Here is a 20,594-nt window from a genome sequence, read left to right on the forward strand (position 1 = left end):
AGACATCCCAGTTGATCCCAATTAAAAACTAGGAGATGAAATGGAAGGTGATCCAGTGAATACAACTCGATATCAAAAGGTGGTGGGAAGATTGATATAGTTATCACATACACGATCAAATATTGTCTTTGTTGTAAGTTTGACAAGTCAATTTATGCATTTGCCTTCTAAGAAACACCTTGAAGCAATTAATAGGATTCTCTACCTTAAAATTACACCAGGTAATAGTTTACTCTTTCAGAAAACCTCACAACAAAATATAGAGGTTTACACCGATGCAAATTGGCCAGACTTAGTTGTTGAAAGGAGATCGACTTCCATATACTATACTCATGTCTTGGGAAATCTGGTTACGTGGGGAAGTGAAAAACATAATGTATTGCAAGTAGTAGTGCCAAGACAGAATATCGAGCTATAACTAATGGAGTATGTGAGATGTTATGGTTGAATGGTATCCTTGAAGAGCCATGAATTCTGATAGACATATCAATGAAGTTGTACTCTGACAATAAATCTATCATAAGCATTGCAAAAAATATTAAAGCATTTGGAGATTGACAGACATTTCATAAAAGAAAAGATTTATTGTGGAGCTATTTGCTTGTCATTTGTTTCTACTGCTCAACAAATAACGAATATCTTTACCACAAGACTGTTCGGGCTTAGTTTTGAGCTCTTTGTAAGCAATTTGGGCATGATAGATATCTTTGCTCCAACTTGAGCGGGGTGTTGGAATTATTTAGGAAGATTTTATTTTTAGTATCGTTTATTATTTTCTTTTATTAGAGCTTAGTTTTATTGGCATGTTATAATTCATGTATCTTTTTTTTTTTAATCATAGGGAATTATAGCTAATTTATGATTTTCCTACTGTGGGAGCTGTCTCCTCTATTTTTCTTGTAATAGTTTCATATGAAATTGAAGAAGAAGAAATATTTTTTCCCCTCCTAAAATCAGAGTTCCCTTTCATTTGGGCATGATAGATATCTTTATAAAAAAATATTCTTTATAAAAAAGATAGTTACTTAAACTTTTCAAAATAGTTTTATCGATATAAAAAAATATTCTTTAGACATTTTTCATTTTTACCTGTGCACCCATTTATGACTTCATCAGCGTATGCACTGAGTTATGGAGCAATTTGCATGTTTATAGGAGAGCATGATTTTTTTGATATATAAAGCACAAAAGAAGCTTAATGATATTACGGCTGAATAGAATGCTTAGTCCTGCTAATTCTTATCTTTTGGTGGTGACTGACTTATGCTGCGCATTGTTACTAATGTTTCTTTTTTGTTTTTATTAGCAAAATTTGTTTTTTGTAGTTATTCTAACTATTACATACTGAGAATCTTGCGTAAGCATAAGTTGTCACCGTCACCCTGCAGCTTCTACTAGATTAGGCTAGAGATGATTCTCTTGTCCAATTATATACACTCTGTATGACTAAAAAAAATGTCATATGAAAAGTGAGCTTGACAAAGTTGATGGAATAACAATTATATGAAATGCTAAGCTTGAAATAATTGGAAGAAAAACAATTACAGAATTTAGCGGAAATCAACTTGTTATTATGTGATTTTGCACAGTGATCAAAAGTTGTGTTATTGCACTTCTGCTTAGAAAAGGTTTTTTTTATAGCATGTGCTTTATGAACTGCATTTGGGACCATCACCATCTCTCTTCACGTATTGCATTAATACAACTGGCACTATCGTCTTATGAAGTTCATTAACATGAAAAAAACAGCTTTCAAAAAGTAGAGGCATGACTCTGAATCAAGTCTTACTGAACATGCTCTACAAAAATCTGTCTTATGAAAAAGTGAGATTGACAAAATTCATGGAAGAACAATTATATGAAATGTTGAGCTTGAAATAGTTGGAAGAAAAACAATTATAGAATTTAGCAGAAACCAACTTGTTATTGTGTGATTTTACACTGTGATCAAAAGTTAGTTTTATAGCACTTCTGCTAGTAAAAACTGTATTTTTATAGCATGCGCATTATGAGCTGAATTTGGAGCCATCACCGTCTCTCTTTCACCTATGGCATTAATACAACTGGCACTATTGTTGTAAGAAGTTCATTAACTTGAAAAAACAGCTTTCAACAAGTAGAAGTATGACTCTGAATCAAGTCATACTTAACATGTTCTACATGTTAGGTGCATCAGAGTTATCTTGCATGTTCTACAAGTTTGGTGCATCAGAGTTATTTTGAGTTTGTATAAAAAATGTAACGTCTTGAATTGCTTTTCATGGCATATTATATATCCATTATGGGAGTATTGGTGGTCTGGTTACATGCTTATATGATCCAGAGCTGGTCATTACATAAAATTACTGTTTTGGGGGTGCAAACATAGGTGGAGCCAGTTTCAAAATTTATTTTGTCTAAAATTTAGTTGAGATATTTAAATAAAAATATTTCATTTTGATGAAACGAGTGTACAAATTATCATGAATTTTTTTAAATTTTTATAATATAGAACTAGTAAATTTTCATGTTGTGTACTTATACTTTATGAGAAAAATTGGAACAATTTTTTCAATTTTTCAAATAAGAGAATTTTTTATAAGTTTGCGCCCCCATTAAAAAAAATTTCTGGCTCTGCCTGAGTGCAACGTTTTATTGAATTCCATGATATTATGTTTATTGACTGTATCATGCTAGAAAACTTGTTTTGCTTTATTCAAATTACCTAGTCTGTCACATTTGCTTGATATCTGGCCTTTTCACCAAATTTTTTCATGAAATAACTCCTCTCTTTCTCTCTCACCCTCTCCCCTCTTTCTCCCCCCTCCCTGTCTTCTTTCCTTTCCTCCCCCTCCCTCACACCCACCCCCCCTTCCCTCAGTTCAGAACTTCTTTTATCTTGAATGGCAACTTTTGGCTAATTTTACGTGGTGCTTGTAGTTATTTTCTCAGTTGACTTGGTTTCATCATTCTTCTTAATATAGCATGCTCAAGTAGACCCTTTACTTTTTTTCTTCTTTTTTAAATCTTAGCGTGGATTCTCTTTTATCTTGAAGTGGGTTGCAGCCTAAACGAGTGAACCTTTTTTTTATCCGTTGTTATTATGTGGTTTGATTATAGGTTTTGTGGAAGAATGGCTATCATATTTTGTGCTGATACCTTCTGCCTCACACTTGGTTATGTACTCTGTTTTTTTGAGCAGTGATACAATAACCACTACAATATAACTTATAAGACAGATGCTCATTAGATTTGTTGCTTTTTAGATGCACATTGCTGATGTTTAATGCACTTATTGTTCATGTTTATTGGTGAGTTGTTCTTGTAGTTGTTTCTCAAAAAGTTTTTGTTTTTTGTAGATGTGCACATTTTGCAATTTATGATGGACATGGTGGTCGTCTTGCAGTGGAGTATGCACGGAAACATTTACATGCAAACGTGCTTTCAGCAGGCTTACCACGTGAGTTGGTCTGTTTGCATATATTTCTTGCAAGAAAGATATAAGTTTTCAGCAATTTAAATTTTTGTCTGTTTATGATGTGATATGTTTTTAAGATGCTAGAAGTTCTAAATTTTAATCCCGTCTAATTTTAGTGAGAAATAGCTGTTTCAACTATGCTTAGGATAAGGGGACATAAATATTCGAATACTACTTTAATTACCTTCTAGCGCATGCAACCCCTTTTTGTTGATGTGAATCTGTTTTGTTGTACTTCTGCATAAACATTAGAATATACCGGTTTTTACAAATATTTGCAATAAACAAGAAAAAAATCGAAGTTCTCTTATTTTTTGAGGATTATTATAGTGCTAGGATCTGGAGGGGTTAGCAGTCATTATAGCCACTATGCATTTATTAAAGAGACGAAGTTCAATTAAGCATAGGAAGTTTTGATAAAATAGTCATTTTGTTGAGAGCCTTAATAGGGTTATTTAGGGCCCGTTTGGTGCAGCTTATTGGGGTGCGGTGATAGTATGAAAACGTCGTACACGTATGTGAAATACGTCCCGCGCAGCTGATTTATGCCGCTCGGACGCACTTAAAAAATTTCGTTAATAGAAGGCGAAGCGGGGAAGAAGCCGCGTCCTGCGTCTGCTTCCCGGTTAGCATGAAGAATTCCTCCGGTGCCTTCTCGCCCTCCCCGATCTAAATGCTCCGTAGGGTTTAGAGTTCTGATTCCTTCGTCTTCTGAATCTTGGGCACGGATGGCCCTCCACCAAATTTTGCTTCCTCTCTTCTCCCTTCTCGAAACCCTAGTTTTCTTCCCCGAAACCCTAGTAGTCTTTCCCTCGCCACACCATTCTCTTATAAACCCATTTCACGACCCAATTCTCTCCCAACCATGGCTTCTCTTAGCATCACTCCGTCTCTTAGAATCTCGGAGACTTTTGTTCGTCTAAAGGAACAGGCAAAGTAAGCTCTAGCATTTCACTCTACGGTATTTAGATGTGAATAGTCGACCGTGGGATTCCCTTTCTTGTATTTCCTGTGCATTTGGTTAATGACTGCAGTTTCATTATATCCTTTCATTTTTATGTAATTCATGTAATTCATTTTATATGTTACGTAATTGTTTCTGGAAAAAAATGTTATGTTGGTCGGCGAAGATAGTGAGAATTTTATGTTTATTAATCATCAGTATCTGTTGTTTTTTGTGTCATTATTTCGATTTGGTTGTATTTTGTTCTTCTGCTTTCAATGGAATTGGAGGATCTTTTAATCTGTATTAAGAGGTTGTTTGGTTCAAAATTGTTTGAATAACAATGTTTTTCGTAACCTTGGTTTAATCTGATATAACTCTGTTGCTCTGTGAGCTGTTTGCCGATGAATGCTTGTTCAAGTCCCTCTATACTTTGCGGTGTTCTGAACTTTGCAAATAGAGAGAAAATGCGATCGGATTTTAGGCATATATGTTGGTGCTTGTTTGCTGAACCATATGTTTTATAAAATTGCATATATGTTGGTGTTTGTTTACCCCAAATGAGGCCAAAGACAATCCACCTTTACCCTCAGATTTTTGGATATTGATGAGCTTGAGTTGATATTCATTACATTGCACAAGTGGCTGCTACATATATGTTTTATAAAAAAAAAAAAGAAAGCTGTGATTCACGTCTTGATAGATTGCTTCTTGTGATAATGGAGCAATTATATTTCTAATTGTTTGGTTCAATTGTATTCTGTTTTTCCATTTTAATATTTTTAATTGTACTTGTAATTGTATTTCTCTTTATTTTATTTCTTCTGATACTCACGAGATAGTGAGCAGTGTTTTTTTTTTTGAACTCATCCGTAACAGTTGGAGACTTTTGTTCTGTGTATTATTTCTCTCATACAGTTCTGTTACAAATGGTTTCACCAAACAAGGGCAGAATTATAATTCATCCAGCAACAATTATCAATAAGCTATTTTAAATAAGCTCTCCCAAACAATAAACCAGCTTATTCTGATAATCTGCTGATTATCAGAATAATTTGCTTATCACCAGATTATAAATAATTAACAACTGCGCCAAACAGACTCTTACTCTATGCTGCAAAATCTTGATAAATTATGTAAAGAAAAAGCTTGACTAATTATGTAAAGTACAGTTACTTACCTACCTAAACATTTAACCGATTCCTACCTTCCCACTCAATAAGGATTAGGGATAGTGAGAAAATAGTGTTTCTATCCAAAATTTTATGGGTGAACAGTCTAATTTACTTCAGGCAGCTTAACTAGGAGAATAAATTAGAAGCGGTACTATTGGATTGGTAATTCTTAATCAATATTCTTGAAATCCTGTGTTATATAGATGAGTTAAAAAAGAATATCAAGTGATTAGAGAATATGGCAAATTGTAATTTTTTTTAAATTTCAATTTTTGTAGATCTATATAACTTTGTTGTATTGTGTTTAGATTATACAGGAATTAAGTTAATGTGTCATACATTAAAATTATGGGAATAATTGAACCTAGGTTAAGACGCGATGCAATGATTTCTCATAATAAATTTGAATTTATGCAGGGCAACTCAACTATGGAAGCCATACATTTATTGAGAGGTTTGATGAAGAAGTACAAAGAGAGTAAGGAGGATCTACATATGGAGGATCTATCTACATATGATTTTTATTGATTTAGAAAAGCTTACGATAAGGTTCCAAGATAAGTATTTTTGGAGAGTTCTAAAAAAGAAAGGCGTTAATATGGCTTATATTCAAGTTATGAAAGTTATGTATACTAGAGCTGTTACTTGTGTTCCTCCATTAGTAATAAGGAATTTTTACACTTGATTGGAATTCGTGGTCTGCCTTCTTGTTCCTCTGTTTGGGATGTTTTTGAAGTGATTTTTTGTTTTTGTTAATCATATTAATCAAAATATGAAAAATCAATCACCGTATTTTAATAAACTTGTGTGCTGTATTAATTGTAATACTTAACGTGATTTAGGAAGATATTATGAGTTTTCTAGCAAAAGGGTAAATCTGAGACGAGCGAGATTTTATATTCTTTCAAATCATAGATTTTGGTCGCACTCAGACATGGTTATCGATTTTCCATATTCCATGGTTGAAGGGGCATAACTTCAAAATTCTTAATTCAGATCCTAGTTTTAAGAAAATATCATGTTATGACGGCGTATAAGGGCAATTTAATCTTTATTAGATTTATTATTAGTTAGTATAAATAGAGCTAATATATTTAGGGTTAGCACTATGCATGAAATTGGGTCTTGTATCTTAGGGTTGGGGTTTGAGAGAGATTTCATTCCTCTCGAATTGTAGTTTGTAGGAGCTTATCTTTATGTATTGGTGTTGTATTGTTTGGTTTTTCTGAAATAAAAATATTTTGTGCCTTAATTTCAGTGAAAAACCTGCTTGGATTATATCAAATGATATAAGAGCATTCAATTCTGGAAATCAACTGAATCGGTGCTTACAGGGTTCCAAATATCGTGATACAATCGTGATCGAGCTAGCTGGGAAGAGACAACAGATCAGATCGCCCAAGGGAAGCCAACGAAGGGATCACGACACCTTTGCGATACAACGTGACGTGATTGCTAGTTGGAAGCCAATGGGATTTTCGACATACAGGGAAGACCGGCGGGATCACGACACGTATGAGCCTTGTGGTTGCATATCGACAAAGACAGGGAAGTAATGATTGCGACATTTCGTAGTCGACGGGATCGCGACATACAGGGAAGTGATGATGAGAGTCAGTGATACGGTCACAAAAAGAGCTACCTGGGAAGGGACGACGGGAGTCAGCGTTGCAATCGATACAATCCTATCGCTTTCCTTTGTGATCTGCTATAGAAGAGGCAGGATCTATCAACAGGAACACTGCTTTCAAAAATTTCAATGTGCAATATACGGTGGGGCTTGTGCTAAAATTCTGCATTGCTAGCAATGTCGTTACCTTCCCTTAGCAATTCATTATCATAAGTCACATCGATTGACCTAACTAGGAAGCAAATAATGGGATGGCAGTGCGTAGAAAATTCACCTGTGTTAGAAATTTTTTTGGGGAGTAATGGAGAAAAAAAAAATAAATGCTCTGGAAGGGAAAAGTCACATCAGATCTGAAATAGAGAAATGTTTTTTAGTAATGGAGGAGCGTTTCTCATCCTTGCAGGGGCGGTTCGAGTGGAGGTTCACGACTTTGGAAGAAATGGTGAAGAAGATCATGAAGTTTAATGTAAAATCGCCTCCGCCTGCAACAGGATTGAATGACGACGTCTTAAGTAGAAATGAGAAGCAACGACTAGAAGGATTCATGAGACATCAAGATAGTGTTGTTGCTTTAGGCAGATCCTAAATTGTGAGATCAGATGAAGGAATTGAGAGCAGACTCGAGCGGAAATCATCTGAAGGAATGGTGTGGCATTAGTACGTCACTATTTTAGGCAGATCCGGAGCCACATGATCGAGCGAAGGAATCGAGAGCTGGATCAATTGACAACGCTTTGAAGGAATAGTGCGACCTCTGAACAATTGGAATGAACTGAAGCAGGAGAGATTAAACGAAGGAATCAGTATCAGATTCGAGCAGCAGCATCTGAAGAGAATTGCACGATATCTGGAGGTTTGGAATGAGAGGCAATAGGTAGAACGAGACAGTGTGCAATTCAGGATCGAAGAAGATCGCTTCAAACAATTTTGGCCTGAAATAGAGAACCAAGGACTCCAGTGGAGGTTTGCATCCAACTGCGTGGATGCCATTTGCGGAAGCACTTTTTGGGTAGAGGGCTATTCAGAAGTAATGATAAGAAGGAAACTTGTAGTGAAGAGCAGAAGAGTTTGTAAGGGATTGATTTTGACATTGCAACGGATTCAGGAGGGAGGGAAGATGGTGGTGTTGCGCGGTGACCTCAGGTTATGTAAAACTTTGGTAATGCTGAAGACTATGATGAGGGTGACTCAAGACACAGGATTGAGATTCTTAATCGTGTGGCATCACATGAAAGAGACTCATGATACAGAGTTGACATAGATTCTGGTAATCGATAAGCTACTGGACGAGTTGTTTGAGGTGGTGGTATTCTCTAGGATTTACTTGAAGTCAGGGAACCATCAGATTTAGATGCGACTGAAAGATGTGCAAATGTCGACATTTCGAGATGGTGAGGGTCAGTACGAGTTTTTGATTAAATGGAAAGGATTGTTTGATGATGATGTAATGTGTTAGCCATACGACCTGATCCAATAATAATTTTTTTTTACCTTGAGGACAAAGTATATTTTTGGGACGGGAGTAATGTTATGATGACGCATAAGGACAATTTAGTCTTTATTAGCCTAAGGGAAATTTAGTCATTTATTATTGGTTAGCATAGATGGGACTAATATATTTAGGGTCAGGGTTATGTATGAGTTTGGGTCTTGTATCTTAGGGTTAGGGTTTGAGAGGGATCATCCACATCTCGAATTGTAGGATTTGGGAGAGATATCCCCACATCTCAAATTATAGGTGTTTATCTTTATGTATCGGTGTTGTGTCATTTGGTGTTTCTGAAATAAAAAAATTTTGTGCCCTAATTTCTGTGAAAAATATGCTTGGATCATATTCTATTATTAGCTGATGCCTCTCTCCCTTGAATAACAGTGGTCTCAAATTCTCTTATTACAGTTAAAGATGGTATTATTTTTATTCTAAATAATTCCTGGTCACGTACAACTTCTTACTCTGATATGAAGATTATTCTCTTTCCTGCGTTTTCTCCTATCAAGAAGGAAATTATTGCTACAACCAATGCAGTTCATTTCAGATCCTTTTTTAATCATAGAATGCTTTCCTAGAATATTCGTTGTTCAGTTATTGAATTCACTTATTATCCGGGAGTCTCAGCTTAGGTAAACCTTAAAATGGAATGTTCTTCTAAATTTTGTTTGGATTAACCGCTGAAATTTCTAGCTCTTTTGAAGTGACCATGGAAAGGAAAATTTTCACTTCGAAGGAAAAAATGTAATTTCTTATAGCATTGTGGATTACACACTCAACCCTTTTACCATGTCAAAATTACTTTTTACTCATTCTACTTTTCCGGCTTTTAGCATTTTTAATCTTTATAAAACTTGCAAGAAATAGTTAGGTAACTCTACCATTCCTCCCTCTTCTTCATCAAATACGTCTCAAATAGAATCCTTGTAGCAGGTGGGAAACTTTGCTTATATATTTTCAGCATGTAGTTTTCTTAGAATTTTATAGTTTTAATTCTTCTGGCTACACTAGTCATTTGATTTGATCTTTCTCTTCAACGATGATTGCATCATGGAATGCTGAATGATTGAATTCTCTCTTTCAAAAAAGTGATGGTCAAAGATGGTACTATCTTTAAAAAAGTTGGCATTATATGCCTTGAAGAATAAATACTCTTCAAGCTTTCTTCTCTTACCTTCATGGCTATTGGCGGCACTAAAATTATAGCTGGAGTTATTTTTTATTCCAAGGGCCAGTCTGGTTGGTTCCTTCATTAGCTGGGATTCCAATTCTGTTGAAGTTCTCTTTTTTATCACTAGTTTCTTTTTTATTCCCATTCTTTTTATATCATTAAAGAGGATTTTAATACTTTATTAACTATGATCTATGCGGTTTTCAGTGATGAGAAAATACTTTTTTAGAATGAACCAAGTTCTATCAGTATCAAGTGGACCTCTAAATAGATCATTTGTTGCGTCAATGATACCATCTGTTTTTATTTGTTTCAATGATACCATTTGTTTCAAACATGGGAAATATTTTATTTGGTTTACATCTGAAGCACACGCATCAGAATGCTTTGAATTTGAGTTCTTATGTGAATATAAGATTGATGGTATTTTGGATTAGTATTGAATTTTCTATTGGGAGAATTGCATGAAATGAGAATATGAATGACAAGTCCCATCATTTATTCTGCCGATGCATGATTCTTTGATTGGCAGCATTCTGTAATATTTAATTATAACTTCCTAAGAGAGGATATACATAATGGTTTCCTTAATATGCCTATTTTGAGACATCCATTCAGATGGTTTTATTTTTAAATGCCGTATTAAACTCACTGATTTTTTAACATTGCAGTTTATTCTCTGTTTTTTACTGTTAGATAAGCTATTATCTTTTTAAGTATTTTATTGAAGTTGCTAGGATTCTTGTTTCAGGGAACAGCATGATTACTAACACAGTGGAGACCAATTATGCATTTCATTGTACTTTTATATGTATTTATGCGTATTTTCCTAGTTTGTGCATGCTTCCTTGCTATATGGATTTTTGTTATGCTTGATTTTGATCAGCCGAATCTGAACTTGTATGCTTTAAATAATGTTTTATTTGGTCATTATAAAATGTTGTTGTAATGCTTCTATGTTTCTACCTGTACAGATGGATGTTAAAGCTGCCAAGAAGGCCATACTTGAAGGTATTTAAATAGCTAAATCTTTATCCTTTATGCATGGTATTTCCCTTTGCAGATTTATCATTTACACGTGATTTTTTGATTATGTTATTCCCTTTAGATATTTAGTTCTCATTCGATTACGGATGTTATTTTATTATCAGTAGTTCCTATCGTTAAATTTAGAACTTCATAAATTCAGCTTCACGCACTGTAATGAAGCTGTTTCCTTTCTTGTTGTACTTAGGCTTTCATTGTTGTTTCTGATGATGGCTGACTGCCGTTTGATTCATTATTTTGTTGTCTTATTTACAGGGTTACTTTTATTGATTTTGCTTTACTTCATCATATGCAGGTTTTCGGAGAACCGATGAATCATTACTTGAAGAAAGTAGTAGAGGTGACAATGCAAATTAAAAATTCTAATTGCAATGTCTTTTATATTCTTTCCATTATCTGTTGTGGATGATTTTTTAGATTTCCCTATTGATCGTTTTATGTGCACATACAATAGTGGTTGACAAGAAAATAGCTTTAGCTGTACATGAAAATAGTTCCCAGAAACTGCTGTATGTAAATGGCTAGTTTCAAATTTTCTGAGTAAGTCTGACTCGTTAGGTCATGTTTGAAACTGTATATACTCCTAATTCAGCAAGGGTGCTACATAGTTTCATCCAGGAAGAAATAATCATATTTTTTTGGTTAATCCGGTGCATGATAATCGCTTTGGAATTTCAGCATAGTTGATTTTTTTGTTGGAAGTTGTTTTTGTCCGTGAAAATATGCTTTTGCATTATTTAGTCAAAAAAAATATAAAAACTATGCATGCATGCATCTATGCTATATAAAAATGAGCCATGCCATCTACAAGTATTGTAGAGAGTTCCTTGTTGTCATCTACATGTAACAAAAAGAAAGAACCACTAAGGGCATGTTTGGCTCAAAAATGAGCGGCATTGTTACATTCGCGAGGCGTATAATAAAACAAAACTTGTTTAAAATTCAAAAGGAAAGCTAACACCGGGGCTATAAGTGGTTGGCTGCGCCATATCTCCTGTGCCATAAAGGAACGGAGAAACTGCTTAATATTTGTGTTGTCCCTTCGATGACGATACCCTTGAGGTTGAACATCCAAGGTTGACAAATCTGATGAAGGAAGTGAACCACCATAATTTCAACACGAGTGCTGTCCCAATGTTGGAATTGTTGTCCAAAGGCGATGATACATTTGCCATGCTCGTCCCGCATGATGGCCCCTATACCAGCGATCCTGAAGGGAAGCAAAACTCCATCAACATTCTTTTTTAGCCACTCGGGAGGAGGGGTTGCCATAAAGAAAAAAGGACCTACCCGGAAATTTGGCTAGCACCCATTGCCCCCAAAATGGGTAAAAGTGAATCTTGGTTAGGGCCTCGATAATTGTCGCAGTGATGATAGTCGGCCTACCATGTGTCCGATTGTAAACCTTAGCATTACTAGCCCCCCAACAATGGTGAATTGCGTAATAGAAGCACTGGGCTGGGGCAATGAGACCCCTTCTGGTAGTGCTGAGATCCTTGACTGCTTCATCAAAAGAGCTGTAAGCGGGTAGAATAAACCCTCACGAGTGCAAAATATCTTTGACCCGAAAAAAAAAGCAAACAATTAGAAATAAGGTGATCCGGGATCTCATCACTAGAGCAGCTCCAAGGGCAAGAAATGCTGTTCGTGAGGCCTTTCCTGGCGAGCCATAGTCTGGCAGGGATGGCATCAAGAAACTGGCGCCACCAAAAGAAACGCTCGCGAGGGTGGAGTTGAAGCTTGCAGAGCCAATCTTGTTTCATCTCAGTTGCTGGGAAATTAGCCTTATAGGCCAGCGAAGTAATGGTTTTACCCGTGCTCAAGGCAATCCTCATGTATGTCCTGGTGGATTTTGAGCTGTGTAATAAGCACTGCCATATCATTGCCAAAGCAAGTAACAAGCACCTGTTGATTCCAGGCGCCATCCGAGAGCTGGTTGGACACCCGCACATTCTCCAGGACATTGGTGTTCGCCTAGTTTAAGATATCAATGACGGCCCCATCAGCAACTTTTCATCTCGAAAAGGGCTGTAAAAACTGGAGGCCTTCACAAATAATCTTCCTGGAAATAGAAGTGCCGTGATTATAACTTTGGACCAAAAAATGGAGCTTATAGTATCTTTCAAGACATTTATGGAGAACAGATTCCTTATCCTGCAAAAAATTCCAAGCAATGCGCGCCCTTAAGGACCCCCTTCCAATTTTTGGACGCATGGAAGTTGTTTTTGTCGGGCTAAACCAGGTCATCAGTCCTTAGGTGCCTATCATATTACTCTGTTTAACTTAGGATTACACTTTTACCTTGCTAAGAGGAGTTTATTATAACAGGCCCATTATATTTAATTATAGGTTATATGACCCATTTCAGAATGAACTTTAATTCTGTTAGGTCATACAGAAAATTTGAAGAAAATAGTTCTTTTAAGATTTCCCTCTAGGGTATGGACATTGATTTAAAGCTTCTAAAAATAACGTGCTTTCCATTTGGGAAAGATCACTATTTATTCTCATTTCTAGTGTTGTCTTTGCTGATAATACATCTTCCTAAGTTTGAGTCGGGGTTTAACTCTAATAGTCTTATGACTTGCCTTTAGGTTTGTATGTGAGCTAAGCTGGCTTGAACGGTTTGTTAATGAGCTTGTGAGTTGAGCTTATTGAGCGCCAAGCTTAAATCATAGCTTGTATAATATATGAGTTCGAGCTGAACTTGAAAATTCTAGACTCATATTGGTTAAAAAAGTTTCATTTATTGTTTTTTGTAATCGTGAGTCCTTTAGTCGACTACTTGATTTAGGGCAACGAAATTAATTATTGCGTCCTCTTCTTTAAACTCCGCTTATCTCATCGCGACTTCCTCTTCTTCTTTAAACACCGCTTATCTCATCACGAATTTCTCTTCTGAGGTTGGAGCGGCAGAGGATGTCAAAGCAAGAGGCGTCACGGGAATAGGAGACGGCGCAGGAGTGCCCAGACCCGCACTAGTGCGCCTTGATCGTGCGGACTCAACTTGATCCAGGCAGAATCGGGATTGAGTGGACTTCTCTAGAGCACGGTTCCCTCCTATTTTAAGTTGGGCCCACTCCTCTTTACCCTAACACTATGTATGTGTTCTTTCTTGTGTTTAGGTTAGCTTTAGTTTAGATTTATGTCAGGACAACCGTTGATGTTCATATTTTCTCTTCTAGGACTATCCGCCTACAAGTGATGCACCGGTTGTATCTTGTCCGAGATGGTGATTATCCTCGACCTTCCTGCTCCCCAGCTACCTTCTCGCCGCCTCCGTCACCATCACCGTACTTGCTGCAACTATATAAAAAAAAACCACATTATTATTTTCCTGCAATTGTCTACCGCCTCTCTTCCCCTCATAAATTGTTGTCCCCTTGCCGCCAACCCTTCTTCTTGCTGTTGTCATCCCGAGGACAGCCCACACGCGCTGCCTTTCCTCGATTCCAGCCCTCCTTGTTGCTGCTGCACCCTCTTGCAATACCCCACCCAATTCCGGCTTGCCGCCTCCAACCACCCTCCCCTCGTCGCCGTTAAGCCTCTCTACCATCTCCCTCTCTCCTTTTCCACTATCTCGGCACATAGTCCACCACCGTCGATCCTCGACCTTGGGGGTCTTTTGTGTTTGTGTTGTTGTTTGCTTATTTCAAGAGTCTTTCTTTTTAATCCCTTTTGAATATCAGCAACAATATTTGCATTTTTATTGTGATTTGGGTTAACTCCGGTATTTTCTCCTTCAAATGTTGTTGCTCATGTTATGATCTCCTTTTCTTCTTCTTCTTCAAATGTCATTGATGTTGACAATGCCTTCTCCAACAAGTTTTCATTGGAACTTGCAACTTTCTAGTAACCATTGATAGGAGCTCCCACTAGTGACAAATCTTGATGTTTTACCAGCAACCTCGAGATTGCTATTACAGGCGAGCTGAAATTCTAGCTCTCAACACAGAGCTCGACTCAAACTTGAGGGGCTTGACTTTGAGCCTTTTTTAAGACCGACGAACTAAACTCTAGTTGTTATGACTCGAGCCTTACTAAGGTTCATTTACATCATTTCTTATCTCCACTCACAGTAGCGTTGGTCTATACAAATTATTTGAAAATATTATTAGCTAGGGTACTTCTATGATTTCTATCATTTTAGGCTTTGTAGATCTATCTCTATCATTATAGGCTTTGTAGATCTATTCTGGAGTTTTGGTATTTTTTTCACAACTATATCTCCATGCATTTTTGTTGGCATAAATGGTGGCGAGCTTGACAATCCGTGTTATGTCATACTTAGGCCTTATGGCATGAAAATTCCTCTCAAATTTATTGGGAAATAATTTTTTGCAGTTTGTAGGATATCTTCTTTTATTTCCAATGTGCTTAGTAGTTTTCATTGGTAGAAATTCCCAATTGTACTGTAGAATCATTGAAATTTATACAAAAATTCAAATCATTTCTCCTCTCTTTATTTTTCATTATTATGAGGCATTCAAGACAACATATTCTATAATTTGAAGTTCATATACTATGTTACTACTGTAGGTAATTGGCAAGATGGTGCAACAGCAGTTTGTGCTTGGATCTTGGGGCAAACAGTAAGTATTTGCAGTCATATATTTTTACTTTCTATCTTTACTAGGCTATTTGAAAGTTTGTAGCACCTTTGTTCCCTATTACTTTTAGTACCTCGAAAACCTTGTACTCTATTTGGTATGTCTAATCGGTTCTTCAATGGATGAGCGTCTTGAAATTACATGTCAACAGCACATCAGGTAAGCAGAAATAACTTCAATTTTTTATGCATAAATATTTTAAAGCCATTTTAATCATCATTAGTCTATGGCTTTAAATTGATTTGGAGTGTTCATGTATCATTTTATATGATTAAACCCTAAACCCTAAAACCCTGAACCTTCTATACTTTCAATTATCATCTTTGTAGAATTTTAGGATTATCATATAGTTTGCTTATTGCTGGTCATATGCTTCATCTTGTATTCTTTTAACATTGCTCATCAGCTTCCACTGTGTTGCCTATCATTGGCTATTTACTTGGCTAAACTTCATCTAGGTTTTAGTAGCGAATATTGGAGATGCTAAGGCGGTCTTAGCACGAGCTATATCTGATGATACAGATTTGAAGTCCATTGTTTTGACACGAGAGCACAAAGCCTTTTACCCACAAGAACGTGCCCGAATTCAAAAAGTATGATTTCTAGTTCTTGGAAAATGCATTCCTTTTTGTTCTACTTTGTTCATCCTAGTCACATATAATTCCCTTATCTATTGAAATTAATTGTTTGCATTTTTCTTTTAAATAAATTTAAGAAATTTGATGATATGCATAGGCTGGAGGTACTGTGGGTGCGAATGGTCGTTTGCAAGGTCGCATTGAGGTTTCAAGAGCTTTTGGTGATCGACATTTTAAAAAGGTTACCTTTGTCTTTCATAATCCTAAGCTGCCTTTTCTTGGAAATTTTATTCTGTGCTATTGATTTGAATTATCAATATTGTATTATTCCCTTCCAGCATTCTTGACTTCTAAAATCAAACATGCTAGGTACTTTAATGAACCTTGACTTTGACTTGCTATCATGAATAATTTTGGAATTCCCGTATTGGCTTTCTTGTGTGGTTTTTTTCTTTTCTCTGCTCGTCTCTCATATTATCCAAACAATTTGAACTATGCATAACAACTATGCAATCCAAAGAAAAGCTAAATTTATGGTTCTGAATGCTGCTTGCAGACAATTTACGTTAAAAAAAAAGGAAACGAAGTACTGGTGCTGGGTTGATGGGTACAATATGCAGCTTAGAAGATGGAAAACCAATTAGTAGAAGAAGAGTGTGAGTTTGATTGATAGTTTGTAGATGGAAGGGTTTTGGAGGAGGAGATGAATTAATGTAGAGATCTATAAGCTAGTTGTCTCTTGCAATGTTAATCTTCTTAGAAGATCAGAAAAGTATCACAAAAACCCATAAGGCTATGATGTGATGGTTGTAGTAATGTAAAGGAGTCAAATAAGGTAGAGCGATTAATTTACCAAATTTGAACTGCTGAAGTTCAATTTTACAAATTTGAGTTGGCTGACAAGCCAGCTTTTTTTATTATGAAAGGGAAAAATAATTTTGATTCATACATTTATCATGATAAAATGATAAAAAATGATTAATTAGATAAATAATAAAAAAATATTTAATTTGAGATAATGGGTATAATTTATATATATATATTTAAATTTTGTATTTAAAATCTTTACTTCTAATTTATTTTGAGTGTTTTATTACCAATATTTTTTTTAAATGAGTAGGCTCGCAAGCTAACAAGTTAAGTCTAGGTTGGCTTTGCTTGGCTTATTAGCTCTTTGAGCTTGGCTCACAAAGTGAGTCAAGCCGAAACTACCTCGTGTCAGCTTGACTTATCGCCCCCTTAGCTGGTTAAAATTTCAATGGAAAAACAATATTCTTCTTTCAATCAGATTTAAATGTGGGTTCAAAGGTGTTTTGAAGGAAAAAATAATAATATTTAGTCTAAATCAAACTATTTGAAACAACAACAATGTCATGAATAGAAATTTTGTGAAATGATTTCGTTTTTCAATGCGAGTTAGTTGAAGAAAATCACATAAGATAGTTAAATAAAGTATTGCTTTTATAGGAATAACATGGTTTGGAGAATTAGTTAATATCCCTGATGTACTACTTATCGAGAAAAATCCTAAGCACAATAAAAGACACAATTACCCACAACACAAGTACTATTTTTATGACAATTCGAAGATACTAATTTCAGGTCTAATAATATATTTTTGTGGGGTAGCAATGGTGACAAATATTAACTCAATGGACTCCAACTCTCCCATGGCGAACTCACCTCTAGAGAGTGCAACCCCTACTATTTTTTAAAAGATTTTAAGCATGCAAACTACCATCTATGAGTTGCTTTGATCTCTCAGTCATGACCATAAAATTTTCATTTTATATCATAAGCATATTCATTGTACATTCATCACTTTTTCTTCTAGCATTCCTCAGATTTTAATAGCATTCCAATAACATCAAATTCATTTGCACGCTCATTCATATTTCATCATGACAAGATCATAGATGCTGCTGGTATAGATTCATTATTCATACTAATGGAAAGAGAACTATAAGAACAATTGCATACCTTAGGATTATACTATATATAACGCTACTAAGGATTTACGAAGTTCCACTTTACAAATTACAATAGTCATGAAGATAACTATATCTGCTTAAATCTAGACGCCTCTTTGTTCTTGCTTGATGTTTGACCTATATAATCCAAGGCAACCTCTGCACTGCAGGGCCATTGAAGCACTTATCAATTTTTTCTACAGGACATCTTAGGTTTATATAATAGTTCATAACGATTGAAATCAAAACACTCAGGCATATCTGACAGTTTCCTCATTAATTGCTACTTGTGTTCGCGTGAAGCCTATACAAGTCATTTTTAACCAATAACCTATGCCAAAATAGGTTCCGGTTACCATAAGGCATGCTTCCTCTATGGAATCCACTAATCATGCCAAAGCACTCGCTTCCTGAATATCTTAGCCTTCAATCCTCACTACATTTACGAACTTCTCAACTAGCTCCCACACCACTCATGTTTGATGAAAATTGCCTTATCAGTGGTTCTTATCCTCTTGCTCTATTACTAATAATGCATGGGGTGTACTACGAACTTTCTTGGCATACATGCCAGAGGAAAATAAAAATCAAACTTCAGGTCCATTCTCTCATTAGACCACTCTTCTTTATAATGTAGAAATAATAACCAATAATTATTTAGCGTATTATAGATCTATAATTTTATTTATATTTAGAGTAAAATCAAGTCTTAGTTTACCTTTTATTGTTCCTCAAAAGTCGTGCGAACTTGTATTGTTCAAGCATTCTTCAAGGACTTTTTTAGCAGCAGGGATGGGGGTGTAGGAAAATTTAAATAATTGTAGATGTAGAAATTGGCAGAAAAAGCAAGATGAAGATACAATAGCAGCAGGTTGAAGGCGCCACAACAACTAGTGGAAGGCATGCTATCTGCAGCAGAAGCTATTCCATGATTCCAAACTATTTTACCATGAAGATGTCTATCTTGTATGCATGGATTTGCGCCTATCTGAATGTTTCTGCATGTATAAGGGTGACCTACATGTTTAGTGTGATTAATCATAGTGTGATTAATCATGCAGGTTGGAGTCATTGCCTCTCCCGATGTACATTCATTTGAACTTACTGAAAGGGAGCACTTCATCATTCTTGGTTGTGATGGATTGTGGGGTGTAAGTCATATATTCTTTCAGTAAACATCATTTTATGATGCGGTGGATGCATGTTTAGCTTAATATAACAAATCAATATTGTTGAAACATCCAGGTATTTGGGCCGAGTGATGCGGTTGATTTTGTTCAGGAACAGCTAAAGGTAAATTTCCTAATGAAAGTTTGTAAAACCTTAGATGTATCTTTATGCACTTGCAGATAACCACATGGCATAACACATTCAGTTAAAGCAAGGGCACATTATTCATATCAGGAAAATGGCATTTTGGGGATTTGTAAAATTGTCCTTTTTTTTTCACAGGTTTTAACCATTTTGAAATACATATCCTAAATTTCTTGAATTCAGTATTAAATTTGTCGAGCATTTTTGATAGCTTGGACATTTGTTGAATTTGGCGTCCACTGTCTGCATTGGGAAAATCTCTTTTCAAATTTGACAAATCTAATCTCACACTGTATGCTATGCATCATAGCAAAATAAATATAGATAAATCAAACTAAACAAATATATGTTAACTAGATAATTAAATGTATAAAAATAATTTATTTGTGAGTGAAGTAATTAATCATGCGAATGGTAAATCTATTCAATCACAAAACTCAGTGTATAAATAATACCTTCAAAATTTACTAGAATTTAGAGCACAAGTATAAAGGTAACTATAACACACGTAAATGAATATTCAACATTTGAATCACCACATTATCTTGTTGAGCGAGGTCTATTTAATTACTTAAACTATTATGAGAATGCAAATGATACAATACTAAGTGCGATTAATGCAAAGATAATTTTACAACATTAACATAATGATCTTGGCATTTAATCACACAAACATGTAATGTACTTCAAGCACAACGAAAAGTAAATGTAGCTATAAAGAAATCGGACATAATATATTTATGTGATTCAGCCGAACCCAGCCTACATTCACGGTGAAGCAGTCCTTTGCTCGGGACTCCAGTAGCAATTATCCTCCATCTTCAAGCTGATGGAGAAAATGTACATGTTTCTTCACAGGGGAGGAGCATCGGCATCTTGTTTATTGACACGGCCGCCTCTATATGCCAACTCTTAGCGATACGAGGAACACTTGAAAGCTTGTGTGGGGATGTATACTTAATAATTTCTTGAAATGACAACATTTTAGCTTTTAATGTTTTAAAAATTTTAATTTAAAAATTTGAGTGGAATTATTCTCTTAGAAAGGCCAGCATTAAGGGAGTATTTATAGAATAGTGTAAATGTAAATAGGATGCCCCCAAAGGAGCATTTCCTAGTGGTCTAATGTGGCAAAAAACTACAAAAACTAGGTGTGATGGACATTTTGAGGCTGGCAATTACCTGCTGTGACTCGCAAATCTGTAGATGT

The 20,594-nt window shown here is 35.6% G+C and overlaps 1 protein-coding gene across 2 annotated transcripts in view; it reads left to right on the forward strand.

The window, feature by feature from the left end:
* The window catches only part of LOC110022691 (probable protein phosphatase 2C 67), a 33,851-nt gene that overhangs the window by 12,562 nt on the left and 695 nt on the right, over positions 1-20,594 (forward strand). For both annotated transcript variants that reach the window (XM_020721767.1, XM_020721768.1), the window contains exons 3-10: positions 3,339-3,447; positions 10,840-10,876; positions 11,208-11,252; positions 15,452-15,504; positions 15,981-16,115; positions 16,258-16,341; positions 19,132-19,221; positions 19,316-19,363. In XM_020721767.1, coding sequence (XP_020577426.1) covers positions 3,339-3,447; positions 10,840-10,876; positions 11,208-11,252; positions 15,452-15,504; positions 15,981-16,115; positions 16,258-16,341; positions 19,132-19,221; positions 19,316-19,363 — 601 coding nt within the window. The remainder of the gene's footprint in view (positions 1-3,338; positions 3,448-10,839; positions 10,877-11,207; positions 11,253-15,451; positions 15,505-15,980; positions 16,116-16,257; positions 16,342-19,131; positions 19,222-19,315; positions 19,364-20,594) is intronic.

This window comes from Phalaenopsis equestris, unplaced genomic scaffold, assembly GCF_001263595.1.
Source record: "Phalaenopsis equestris unplaced genomic scaffold, ASM126359v1 Scaffold000202, whole genome shotgun sequence".
Taxonomy (NCBI): Eukaryota; Viridiplantae; Streptophyta; class Magnoliopsida; order Asparagales; family Orchidaceae; genus Phalaenopsis; species Phalaenopsis equestris.